Source organism: Salminus brasiliensis, chromosome 10 (genome assembly GCF_030463535.1).
Source record: "Salminus brasiliensis chromosome 10, fSalBra1.hap2, whole genome shotgun sequence".
Classification (NCBI taxonomy): domain Eukaryota; kingdom Metazoa; phylum Chordata; class Actinopteri; order Characiformes; family Bryconidae; genus Salminus; species Salminus brasiliensis.
In genome coordinates this window covers 32,036,568-32,050,912 of record NC_132887.1, presented here as the reverse complement: position 1 = coordinate 32,050,912, position 14,345 = coordinate 32,036,568, and the positions used below count along the sequence as shown (strand labels likewise).

Genomic DNA, 14,345 nt, shown 5'->3' with positions numbered 1-14,345 from the left:
TTGGGGGTAAAAGTAGGTGTGTATTTACGGGGATAGTATTTATAGCGCCTGTATTTGAATGCTGAAATCACTCATCATATACTAATTATGTTTCAAATTAAACAGACAAGCTAATAAGGGTGATGTATCATATGCAGCCTCATATATATAGGTTTATATTTAGGTTTATATTATTATAAATAGGTTTTTTTCCAAGTAATGTGAACCAAGTAATTGGTCTGTTCATCCAGAATTATTTACACAGTGTTCAGGGCAGCTAAAGGGTTCAAACCATGGATAAAAATACATGTTAAACATAAGATGCATGTTTTTCATTGGACAGCAGTGATGTATTGGATAATTGGATAATGGTGCTTGAGAAAGAAAAATGACAGATGTGAGACACTAATTTTAGCATTTTTATTTGAATGTTTTTTCTTTTGTTTTAGTGACATTTATTTTTGACACTGTCTGTATTAGTAACTTTTTTTGACATGGTCTGTTTGTATTAGTGACTTTTATTTTGACATGGTCTGTTTGTATTAGTGACTTTTATTTTGACATGGCCTGTTTGTATTACTGACTTATTTTGACTGTTCATTTGTTGTAGTGGCTTGTAGTGGTCTGTTTGCATTAGTGACTTACTTTGACATTGTCTGTTTGTAGTAGTGACTTTTATTTTGACATGTTCTGTTTGTATTACTGACTTATTTTGACTGTTCATTTGTTGTAGTGGCTTGTAGTGGTCTGTTTGTATTAGTGACTTACTTTGACATTGTCTGTTTGTAGTAGTGACTTTTATTTTGACATGTTCTGTTTGTATTAGTAATTTTTATTTTGACATGTTCTGTTTGTATTAGTAATTTTTATTTTGACAGTCTGTTTGTTCATTTGTGTAAGGGATTTTAATTTTGACATTGTTCGTATTAGGGACTTATTTTGACCGTCTGTGTGTTTGTATTATTAACGTTTATTTTGTCTGTTTGTATAAGTGACATGAGTGGAGTGATAGTAGTGGAGTCTGTTTGAGTTTGAATTTACACACAGCCTGTTTCAAAATGAGGCTCCTCACACTAGCTTACCTCTGCTCTCGTGGCTCAGTGTTTAAACATGGCTTTAGGGATTTACTGCACTGAGCTCTGACCATGCTCAGTTGGGGGCCTGGCTAGGTTCTTCAGCTGGCTAACTTCAACTATGTAATATGAATAAGATAATGCTTACAGTAATGTTTTTAGGGGCTCTATGCAAGTCTCAGATTGTCTTACATGAGCAAGCCTCTGGTGTACTGTTAATTAGCCTACGTCTCACTTGGAGGTAAACAATTGCAGCCTCTCACTCTTCATTTGATTTGGTCTTGTGTGGCTAAGGCGGCTTTTTTTCATACATCTTGGTAATGACATGAACTGATGAGGTTCTATATCAAGCATATAATCAGTCCTTTAATAAGAGGGTCTACAGTCAGCAATAACCAGGGAAGACTATTTGCATAAACTTCATAATAACTGGTAGAAGATGGTATGTCGGTTATTTTACACACTGTGTTTTCTGATGTTAGATTTTTACACCATCACCCGACTTTGTCCGGAATCTCACAGTTTCTTTTTTCCCCCGTTTCTCTGTTTCTCCAACGTGTGAAGCTCCTCCGAACGTTCGCATCATCCACTCTGGCCACGCATGCAACGTAGAGGAAGAACGCTACACTGAAAGGGTGTACACTATCCGGGAGGGGGAGACACTGGAGTTGGTCTGCCTGGTCTCAGGGCATCCACGGCCTCAGGTGAGCCTCGCTTTGCCTACTCATCCTCCCCGCTTTGATCCTCAGCCTAAGATGGAGTGGGATGGGTTGCATGGTAAAGCAAGTATGCTTTACTATGCTTTAGGTGCCCGTTACGTGTGTATGTAGTGCATGATAATTGGGCTGCAGTCATATCCTGCCTTTTCATACTGGGCTCTAAAATTGTACAGAACTGCAGGCATTTTCTCTCTCCAGTTCAATAGGAAACAACTGAGGATTCCAATGCAGGCTTGGTTAGTGCGTTTTATCATAGGTTAATTATGTCTTCATTATAGATTATGTCACGAAAAATTTATTTAGCGCAGCACAGATGATTGTATTAGCTCAGTGCTCATTTATTTATTGCTAAGCTTGTATGCGTGTATATCTATCTGTCCATTTATTTATTTGTATTGTAGAATTTTATAAGTATGTATGAGCTGTAGGTCTAATTTCTGAACAGCCCTAGCTTAGTCTCCCGGGGTTTGGGCTGCCAAAGAGTAAATTCTTTCATATTTTCAAATTTCATGGGGCATATTGACCCATGCCTTATTCCACTCTTTCACTTTGTTGGATTGTAAACTCATATGTAGTTGCATTGCTGATATTGTACAAATGCTAAAGACACCGTCTGCTCTTTTGGACTCCTTTGCATGACCTCTTTTAGTCAATACTGTAGGAGTGCACATGAAGACTACTTTGTATTTTGCTGGAGTTCATAACCACAGTACTTTCGTAGAGTACTATATACAGTACAGGCTATCAGTGAAACAATGGCCTTGCACACATTCATACATGCCATTAAATTCTTAGTAAGCAGCTTGTGACATTCACAACATGAACAGTCAGCAGCTCCTCCTTTTCTAAATTGCTCTCCAACACTTTGGAATCCATGTCAGCCGTGCAGCAAACCTCTTATTTGGGGATGCCCTGATCCGAACCAGTTGTCCTTAATTTTGTTGTAGCAGAGTGCACTTTGGCGTCCCCTAGGCACCATTAGCAAACATGATTCCAGCTGCCTCCTGCCACAGTGAGGGGCTCAAAAACCAGACTAGACAGATAGTTCATTTGTGACCTTATTACACTGATCAAAACAAAAAAGTGCTGCACTGTTTATGGTGTCCGATTTCAGCCTATTTCAGTTTTGGCTGCTAACTGGTAACGTCACCGCACTTATCAGTTCAAATAAATCTCTTTTTTTGGTCACTGAAATAAGGTCACAAATGAATTTTTTGTGTCGTTTTTGGAAGGAAGTAAGTTCCTCACTGTGGCAGAAGGCAACAGGCACAACAGTTAAGAGTGTTTGTTAGTTGATATGAAAAAGATGGTTTTAACCACTCTTCCATTAGCCATTGCTGGTTTTAAAAATGCCATTTAATGATGTGGGTTAATGATGATGTGGGTTAGAAAAGTGAATCCCAGCTCGATGGTGGGCTCTACAGATCCAGGGTATTTCTGCACTGTTATCACAAAGATATTAAAAGACACATCGAGAAACATCGCATTTGACATGCCAGCACGTTTGTAGACTCCAGAGGGTTAAACATACTATATAGTTTAAAACAGTCATTTAAACTGGCTACCAAACAAAATACATGAGTTTAGAAACTGGAGTTATACAGTGATTTTACTGGTGTTTATCAATGGCACATCTTACCCAAGGGTTTTGGGTCTATATTACTACTATATTACTTTGATATGAAAAAATCTAATCGGTATCTGGCTCAACATTAGGGTTAACATTAGGGATCGGGGCAAAAAAAAAAAAAACTTCATCACTACATCCCTACACTTATTACTCATGTAAAAAAGATACTTACAAGGTATTTTTAGTCATAAAACCGACTAATAAAAATGAGATGCCACTGTGTTTTTTTCTGTGTATCAGCTTCTGTTCATACATGAGCCCTCCTGATAGAAAGGAATAATTTCCTTGTGTGGGTAAATTGCTGCATCAACTTTACCATGATATTAACTCTGGTTTGTGTTCACACTTAACCTCTTTCCACTGAATTAACATTACCTTCCTGCATAAAAACGTACATGTAAATGGAGTGTGATAAAATGTTGTGAAAGACCTATAAAAGTACACCAAACCATACTGCAGCACGCTCCATTTTACCCTTTCTTATGTGCTCGTAATTCTGAAGCTCATGCTTTGCAGGGGGTTGCCTGTTCTTTTGCTCACAGGTCTTTTTAGATAGTCAACTCTTTGCACCTCTCAAGTTGGCATCAATGCAGTGTTTGCAGTATAGTCTCACCAAGCAAGTGGAGGAAAAGTGATGGCCACAAGGGAAATCACTGAATGTGCAGAATTGCAGAAGCACACCACGATTCCCCCAGGAGTCTACTGCCAACACTGTCAGAATTCAAAACTTCTAAAATATCCCACTGTTGACAGAAATGTTCAGAAGTCAAATCAGAGAGCATTCTGTTGAGTAGCACTTATCCCTAGTGCGCATGATCTGCATGTGCTAGACTGAATGGATTGATTATGTCTGATTTGCAGTGGAGTCGGATTTGCATTTGTTGACTCTGTTGCAGCTCAACTAGGTTAAGCCTGGAAACCACCAAAGCTAGGGTGGATTAAGAGGCTCTAATAGATGGGGTTTGTCATTTGCTGTAGGACTTTTTGTAGCAATACTTGCATGAAAACCCCCACTTATGCAACCATAATCAAGAAAAACTCACTTCTGTAGTCTAACCCTACGTCCTGCCCACAGCATTACTGGATTGATTGAAATGCCCATGCTACATTAAGTACAACCAACCAGCACGTCTGTAGCCTGCCTCTATGTCCCATCTGCAGTGCTTTTGGATTGGTAGAAATGTGAACCACATGCTTCACATGGTTCGTTTTGTGAAGGGAAAGATGGACCATCTGTATCGCTCAATATGCAGCTCTTAGTTCAGTACACCCAGATATTGATCAGAACTTAAATAAAGAACTGGGTTTAATATTGATAATTATTAACATCTATATGCATAATCGATCAGTTGGTCCGATTATTTCATTTAATAGATTAATACAGAAGGAACTGATTAATACAGAAGTAACTGATCTTTGTTGTGCCTTGAAACATTGCTTTACTGTTAAAAGCCTAAGATCATTGAGAGACCTTTGAAGGTTCTTCAGTTTGAAACTATTAAGAAACCTTCAAGAAAAAGATTTGAGGAAAAGATGTTCCTCAAATCACCTTAAGAGTTTATACCCATCTATCTCACACTTTAGACATGGTGCCAATAGGTTCATGTGTATCTGCTCCAGAGAGTCCTATTCTACTGGCAATACTTCTCTTCAGTGACTAGCAGTGGGTGCAACTAAAATAAAATGCTTATTTTTATTATTATTTAATTTTCAGGGTTTTCTTAAATCAACACAGTCTCACAATGGGAAAATCGAAGGAGCTCAGTGCAGATCTAAGAAGGATGTTCATAGATATACATAAGTCTAGGAGCCATTCCATGATCATCATCTGTTTTAAGTAAACCCTTTTGGAAGGTGTAGCCACTTTTCCAAGAGCTGAAAGAAGACTCTAGACTGGATTGTGGATTGGATGAAGCACATTTCTCATAAGGAAGAAACCTTGGGAGGAATCAAGACTCGGAATGGGGACTCATCCTCTATTGATCAGAACTACTTATAAATTATGATTTAATTATTTAATAATTATCATAATATAGTATAACTAACATAATCATAGTGGAGATGGTGAGAGTAATGATGAATGATTGGCTCTACTCAAGTCAAGAACACTCTCAAGGAGCTATACGTATAAATTCTAGAATCAAGAAATGTCGTCATGAAGATAAGTACAGAGAGAATTATTTATAACACTGCAGATCAGAAAGGCCAGATTAGACATGGTCAAACATGGAGGCAGTGTTATGGCATGATCATGTATGGCTTCCAGTAGAACTGGTTCGCTGGTGTTTTATGGTGATGCCAGTAGCAGGATGGATTCTGAAGGGTATAGAACAGAGTGGTGGAGGAAGCTACATTATAAGCTGTTATTTTTTTATTTTGTTAATAATGTACTGCTTTTCTAAGCATTTGTTGCATTGATGGCTGCTTACTCAAGCTCTGCCATTGGCTCAGGTATTCTGAATGTGTTCAAACCACTAAAAAAAACATTGCACACTGTCTGCTCTCATGCTCAGAAACCTCACTCTCACCAAACAAATGCGGGCAGAGCTTGAGCTGCAGTCACGAGTCACGTTTGTCCCAGTGCACTGTGCTTTTTGCCAGCTGCGCTGTTTAGTCTCGGCATGTTCTCTGACTTTTCCTCTCGCTGTGGGAGGGAAGGCAGGTGTTTTTTTCTTCCTGTGCTTTTCACAAAACTAGGAAGCATGTGGTTCACATTTCCACCAATCCAAAAGCACTGCAGATGGGACATCAAGACCGTTTTATTCTGTTTCGATACCAATATGTAAACTTTGCGTACCTGATCCGATATCATTGTTGAATTAATAGTACCAAACCACCAAACCAGCAGTGGAGGTGATGTCATTACCCCCTCCCCTCTTCGCTCTCGGCTGTCCTTTCGTGTCGAGCTTGTGTCTCTCTTTATCACTGAAAAACGACAGAAACTGTTTTTCAGAGCTGGTTTACCCACTGATATTTGATGACAGGTTGATGGCGTTGCTATGCTGTTAGATAGGGTAAGTGTTGTTGTGTATGGTTGTATATGTGTATGATGTCTATAGGTTACTCTACGGTAACCTATAAGACGGTGCAGCAATCAGGTTCAGTGAGTGTATTGTTCCTGTGGATCAGCCTAATTTTCTGATACCCCATTTAGCTAATTTTGTTAGCATCAGGACACATATCTGATCCTAGTATCAGATCAGTGCATTCCTAGTTGGTTGTACTCAATGTGGCATGCACATTTCAAACATTCCAGCAATCCAGCAAGATATGCACATAAATAATAAAGAGTTATTTATGTTATTTATGTGCACATCCCAAGCAACCCAAAAGCTTCTATAAGGCAAAGAAAATGAATGTTCCTAAATAGATGTCAGTCACCTGACCTCAACCCAGTTGAGCTGCTTTTCTCTGACTGAAGACAAACCTGAAGGCACAGAAGACGGCTGCAGTAAATGTCTGGCAAAGAATCTCAAAGAAGGAAACTCTGTGTTTGATAATGTCCATGGACTTCAGAGTGACTGACTGTATTGGAGTTACGTCGGAGTATTAACAGTAATCCTTATTTATAATTATACTAGTTTGCCCAATTGCTTTTGAGCCTATGAAAATCAGGGTCTATGTAAAAAAAAAATGTGTGTAAATCCTAAACGATTAAAGCATTATTTATTTAAAACCCATTGGATTAATGCTGGAGGTCTGCACTTCAATCACATACTAATTGCTTCATTTAAAATCCATCAAGGTGGTGTACAGAGGCAAAATACAAAAAAATGTCACTGCCCAAATATATATGAACCTAATTATGTACATGAAATATATTAAGAAATATAAATATTTATGCCAAGTTTTGTTCAAATGTATGGCATTGGTGTTGGTATGTATATATATATATATATATATATATATATATATATATATATATATATATATACATATATATATATATATGTATTTATTACATAAGAAATGTTTAAGGAAAAATTTATGATAGTTGTGTATAGCTCAATCCATATTGGGTTAAATTTAGTGGTAGAAAGCCCTGTAATTGATGACTGTTGGAAGGAGTTTTGCAGCTTGTCAGTCAAGCTATTCAGAGGTGACTTATGATGACATACTCCCTTTCATTTAATAAAAATGTAATACATTTATATTCATCACCAGCATATGAGCCTATTAAGCTAACTGACTTTCTAAAATTGTTTTAAACACAATGACTTAATATTTCAGTTGGAAGCCCAAGAAACAAATAAGAATGAGTAGGAAGGCCCTCAGTGTAATGCTAGCCAGCAAGGTGTCTGTTAGGTGATGGAGCAGAATTTTCACTTAATGTTCTTTTCAAAGCTCGATGAACTGTTCAATGACATTCAATGATGACAAGTTAAGTAATACATTAGCAAGCTGTCACCTTCCCAGCTTGAAAACATCATGTAGCCCTAACCTGTTGGTGAATTTGGTCACACTTACATTTGTGAGAATGTATAAAAACAAATACATTTTAAATAAGCAGTTTTTTCATTTAAACTCTTCTCATAAGATGAGCATTCCTCCTTAGTCGGGAATTGTCATTTGTAATTAAGCCACCTCTAAAAGACACACTTTACATGCATTTCTGGACAAACTGGGAGATACAGGATTGCAATTTCTAGTAACAATATAGGTGCTTCTCTCCCTATTACAGATCAGTAGAGCATCAATGTGATTTTGAAGCTGTTATTTTAAGGTAAAATGCTGCATAATGTTGCTTTAAAATCAGTGAGAACGGATAGGTTAAAGAAGGCTTTTTATAGCTAGTCTTTGACTAGGCTTTACTCAACCAATGTAAATTAGGTTTGTTAGCTAGATTCAACACAAAACTTGTAACACTTGTCGGTAAATACAATCAAATCCACACAGCAATGCAAATTCTAGTAGAACGTCTTCTTTGGACAGTGGAGACTGTTACTCCAACAAACCCTGAATAAACCAGAAGAAACACTGAATGGGCTGGAGTCCCAATACTTATAATGTAATGTAAGTGCTAGGCATGCTTGTTTCAGTGCATCTGAAAAGGTCCACTAGCCAGATGATATTCATGTAACGGCAAGCCCCTGGGTGGAAATGGCTCATTGAAAAGAGGAGAAAGGAGGCTGACACAAACTGTCTAGATAGTCCTTGGCAAGTCAGATAATGTACCGGTACAATCGTGGTGCAAGATAGACCCATAAAAATTTGCATAACCAAATCATACTTTGACATGAATAGGGCATGGCAGGCTTAGACTTGGTGTTTTGCATTCCTTAAAATACAGCCAGAAACGGTGTTGCCAGTGGGCTAATGAATGAAGCAGCGATTTTAGACCCTAACAGAATGAAAGAACACTCCCGTGGATACCTGACGGCTTTCAGAGTGAGGTAGTGAGATGAACAGACTATAATAACTAACAGTGTTCACCATTATTTCTTACAGATTAATGTGATGGCCTAGGCTATATAATTCATACCCATGTCATACACCGAGAACTGTCCCCAGCTGCTATTTCACAAGCCTGTAAATTTCTAGGTATAAGTGGATTTGGTTGATTCTAGCAGATCTTAAGTCAATCATTTGGCCAGTGTACCTAAGAATGTCCGGAGAGTGAAGAACACAGAGATGATCAAATGATTCGATAATCAGATGACACTGGAATATGTCGCCAACTGAAGGAGATTAATGAAGGAGACTGATGTTCGTTATTTCACACGTGACAGAACCTGAGGTTTGCAGTGCTCTCAGCAAATCAGCTAAATTAACCATAAAAATACACAACGCTAAACCACACACCACACACTCCTCACCACAAACACAACACCTCACTACCACATGGTAATACCTTAACTACCTACCAGGGTACAATAGCAAGAGCCTAACAACACTTTGGCAACCAATACCAGAGCAACCACCTAACAACATCCTACCAACCACCTGAGATAATATAGCAACTGCTCAACAGCCACATGGGATACCAAAGCCTTAGGGACCACATAGCAACACCTTAGCAACCCCTGGAATATGATAGTATCTGCCTAAAAGCCACTAAACACCATAGCAACTACCTGGGATGCTATAGCAACATGCTAGCATCTCCATATGAATCACATATCAACACCTTAGCAACCACTTGCGATACAATAGCAACAACCTAGTGGAACCATACAGCCACCTAGCAACCATTTATCAAATCCTTAGCAATCACCTAGGATCGCATAGCAACTACCTAGCAACACCATAGCAACCATCTAGGATATCACAGAAACCCCCATGCACCCTCATAGCAACCATCAATCAACCCCAGTGCAACCACCTAGGATAGTTGCCCTGTAACCCTGTAGCAGTCACTTTAGAGACACGCTCATACACACCAAACACATTTTGAGAAGCCAATTTGAATTTTCTTTAGTCTGTATTAAATGTCAGATTTTTAGGCATGCATAATTTTATACATGCACATCTGTATAACATTGCAAATGCAAAATAAACAATAAGATAACTTTAGGGGTGGTCAATAATTTGGTACATTCCTAAAAATTAAAGAATGAACTGGCAAGCTCAGCAACGCCAAGACATGGAAGGTCACAAAAGACAACTGAAGCTGAAGATTGCAGATTTCTTTTTTCCGTTAACAGAAACCCGTTGTAACATCTAATCAACTCAAGAACACTTGAGGGGGTGGACTTAATGTCAAAGTCCACAATCAAGAGACGCCCTAATGAATGTAAATGCAGACCTCAAGATTCAAACCACTGGTTACTCTCAAAAACATCTTAAAAATGAAAGAATTAAACCAAAATGAACCGGAGGATAAGTATGAAGAAGAAAGGAAGGGCTCATGACACGAAGCATACCACATCATATATCAAACATGGTGGAGGCAGTGTTATGGCATGGGCTGCTGCAAAACTGATTGGATGGCAACCCAAGAGCTTCTTAAGGCATGAAATGCAATGCGACCTCAACACAACTGAGCATGCTTTTCACTTACTGAAGGCAGAGTGACTGACCCACAGACAGGCAGCAACTGAAGATGGCTGCAGTAAAAGCCTAGCAAAGAATCTCAAGGCAGGTTCAAACTCAGCATTTGTTGATGTCTGTGGGTTCCAGACCTCAGGCAGTGAATGGCTGCAAAGGATTTGCATCCAAGTAGTAAAATAAAACACTTTGACCTTATTACTTTAGAGCCTGTGGAAATTAAAGAGCTTTGTACATTCCCCATGCTTGTTATTGTTTTAATGTATATAAAATTAATAATAAAAATTACCCAATGTAAAAAAAGACCCAGTGTAAAGTAAAAAGACTCAAGTGTAATGACTCAATGTAAAAAAAGACCCAAAGGTAATGACCCACTGTAATGACCCAAATTAAGACAAAATGCAATAAATGTGACTTTTTAAAGGGTTGATTGATGCTGTTTGGTTTAGTGAATCTTTAAGAAGCTTTTTTGTGACGTTCCCCTTAGGTTAACCTACACGTAGCCTCCAAGACTCCGCTCCTTCGTTTTCTCTGTGCCTTTAGCCGAGTCGTTTCGCAGACAGTGAGTGGGCCAAAGGAAGTGGAGGCCAGCTCTGCTTTATGACAGACTGAGGAGGCTGGAGGCTATTAATAGTGCTGCGTATGTACACACGCCGCCCGCCTTTGACGTGCTGTTCCGAGCGTCACATCACAACTCCCATCAGTGGCCTGGCTCACACTCTACAGCTCTGATCCACTCATTGCTGGCAAAGCAAACTGGCAACCTTCAGGATTCTCAGGGGGAGCGTTCAGAACAAAGGCGTGTGCTATAGAGCTCTTCATGTAGAACTTCATGTTACAGCAGCTTAGTAACTCTTTAATTATACATTGGCTTGCTTTTGTTAGTGGTATTATTTCTACATTGATGATAAAACTTTCAGAAGACTAATGGATGAATGTACAAATATTCCATAATGCCATGTGCTCTGGCTTACGGACAGTTAAAGTAATGGAAATGTGTTAGGCTAAACTTTTAAGTGAGGATGTTAAAGCTTAGGCGAGCCCAGTAATGAGGTTGTTTTTGCTGCAAGTGTGTGTGCTGGGTGGTGAACAATTTTGCTTACATTTTGAAAAAATGTTTATAAATTTAGTAAATTATTACATTTATTAATGCTGTTTATGTATATATCCATTTATATGGATATGGTTGGTGATATTAACTTCCTGTTTGTGGCACATTAGTATATGGGAGGGGAAAAACTTTTCAAGATGGGTGGCCATTTTGAAGTCGACCATTTTGGATCCAACTTTTTCAATGGGAAGAGGGTCATGTGACACATCAAACTTATTGAGAATTTCACAACAAAAACAATGGTGTGCTTGTAACTTTATTCTTTCATGAGTTATTTACAAGCTTCTCTTTGTTTACAGCCATTGACATGTCGCAGAGGTTAACACGTGAGGAGCGGATAGAAATTGTGTTGATGTCTGGTGAACACAGTACCCAGGTCATTGCAGCAGATTTCAAAGCAAGACACCCTATGAGACCACCCATTTCCCATGCTACAGTTAGCAAACTGCTTGCCAAGTTTTGTGAAACTGGTTCAGTGTTTTGCCAAAATGTGGACGCATTAAAACTGTCACTAATGAAGAAACATCAGTGGCTGTCCTAGCTTCATTCAGCAAGAGCCCACAGCGTAGCACTCGCCGCATGTCACTGGAGAGTGGCATCAGTCGAACATCCCTTCGGCGGATATTAGCTACTCACAAATGGCACCCTTACAAACTCCAGCTGCTGCAGCATCTCAACAAGGATGACCCAGATCGGCGCACTGAATTTGCAGAATGGGCAAAACAAAAATTGGAACAGGTTTACACAGAACATTTTGTTCAGTGATGAGGCAAACGTTTATGTGAATGGTGAAGTTAACAAACAAAATCACCGCTATTGGTCTGACATTAACCCACATTGGATAGATCCCTCCAAGACTGTTGGAACACAAAAATGTATGGTATGGTGTGGTATATGGGGTACAAAGATAGTGGGGCCATTCTTCATCAATGGAAACCTCAAGGCCACTGGATATTTGAAATTGCTACATGATGATGTGTTTCCCTCTTTATGCACTGAAGCTGGCACGTTTTTCCAGCAAGATGGTGCACCACCACATTATGGGTGTCAGGTCCGAGCATTCCTAGATGAACAGTTTCCTGGAAAGTGGATTGGTCGTCGTGGGCCAGTTGAATGGCCCCCAAGGTCTCCCGATCTGACCCCCTTAGACTTTTATCTTTGGGGCCATCTGAAGGCAATTGTCTATGCTGTGAAGATACGAGATGTGCAGCACCTGAAACTACGGATACTGGAAGCCTGTGCTAGCATTTCTTCTGCTGTGTTGCTATCAGTGTGTGAAGAGTGGGAGAAGAGGGTTGCATTGACAATCCAACACAATGGGCAGCACTTTGAACACATTTTATAAGTGGTCAGAAACTTGTAAATAATGAAAGAATAAAGTGCCACAACTAATGTGCCACAAACAGGAAGTTAATATCACCAACCATTCCCATTTTATTTAAGTGTATCCATATAAATGACCCACCCTGTATATATATATATATATATATATATATATATATATATATATATATAAAGCAGACATAAAGCATTTAGAGATGTCAGTGGCAGTCTGTAAAAATGTAAGGGATGGTACATTGCTAAAAGATCTATTACAGAGGTCTTACAGAGCTATGTAGCTATGTAAACACAAGTAGTGTAAGGACTTAACACATGACTTCTCCGAATACATGCGAAGCCAGCCACTGGGTCTCCAGCTCCACTGCCCCAGCTACTATCAACTAATTTGCCAGGCAACATAATTTAAGGAGTGATGAGAGGAGAGAGAGCACTATTTACCCACCCGGAGAGTGCGGCCAATTGTGCTCTCTGCTCTCCGTCTGGTTGCTGATGGCAAAGCATGGCGTGGCTCAGGATTTAAACCTGTGACCCCCAATGCCATAGTGGTAGTGGTACATTATGGGACAGTTCTTTCACTTGTAAATTAGTTTGCGGACAGTGAAACGGCTGATTTCTAAGTGTTCTGAGATCTTTCTAAATCCCGTCCCAGACACATATACATCTACAATCTTCTCTCTGAAGACCTCAATCAATAATCAAGAGCAAACTATCTATAAGTCTAAGGTTTTAAAAAGACAAGCTCCTCCAAATCAATGGAATTGTTATTATGTCATAATTTACAGCTGATGTGCTCCACCTGATCCTAATTTTAGTCATTTTGAGTAGGTTTTTTTGCAGTCTTATGTGTTTAATTATGTAACCTCCATCTCCCAATATTGTTCAAATGAACATCAAATTTCCACACTACGAGACCTATTACACACTGAGGTGTATCACGTTCAGCCCATCAGCGGTCCATATGCTTTTTAAAACACAGGGTTTTTTTAGGGTGTCCTGAATTCTTTCTTTGCCAGACTAATATTACTATAACTATATTCAGATGTTTCTATGTAATGTTATGTTGAATTTGCATATGTTTTGAATTTACATTCAAAGTATGCATCCTTGGTATGTTCATTGGTTGCCAACTAAATTGAGGAGAAAAGAATAATAAAAATAACAATAAATCATGGGACACACAAAAGAAAATGCATAACATCAGGACATGTTCAAATGACCATGACATTTGATATAGTTGTCAAGGTGTGTACGGCCAGACAAGACAGGATGAACACTTGCAGAGATGGAACTAAGCAAGGTGTTTATTAGAACACAAAAAGGGGTAACAAAGTGAGGTGTAGAACAAACAGTGTGCAGCAATCTAAGGGTCAGAACTGGAACACAAACGTAAGGTGACAAACAAAGTGGCAAACACAACAAACCTGGGACTGGGAGGAGCAGGTAGAGACAGGGATTGAGCCGGGCAAAACTAAGGATATGCTAAAGGGTACAACAGAAACCACAAG

The 14,345-nt window shown here is 39.1% G+C and overlaps 1 protein-coding gene across 2 annotated transcripts in view; it reads left to right on the top strand.

Moving 5' to 3' along the window:
• Positions 1 to 14,345, top strand: part of mdga2a (MAM domain containing glycosylphosphatidylinositol anchor 2a) — a 194,436-nt gene that overhangs the window by 52,993 nt on the left and 127,098 nt on the right. For both annotated transcript variants that reach the window (XM_072689830.1, XM_072689829.1), the window contains exon 2: positions 1,617 to 1,756. In XM_072689830.1, coding sequence (XP_072545931.1) covers positions 1,617 to 1,756 — 140 coding nt within the window. The remainder of the gene's footprint in view (positions 1 to 1,616; positions 1,757 to 14,345) is intronic.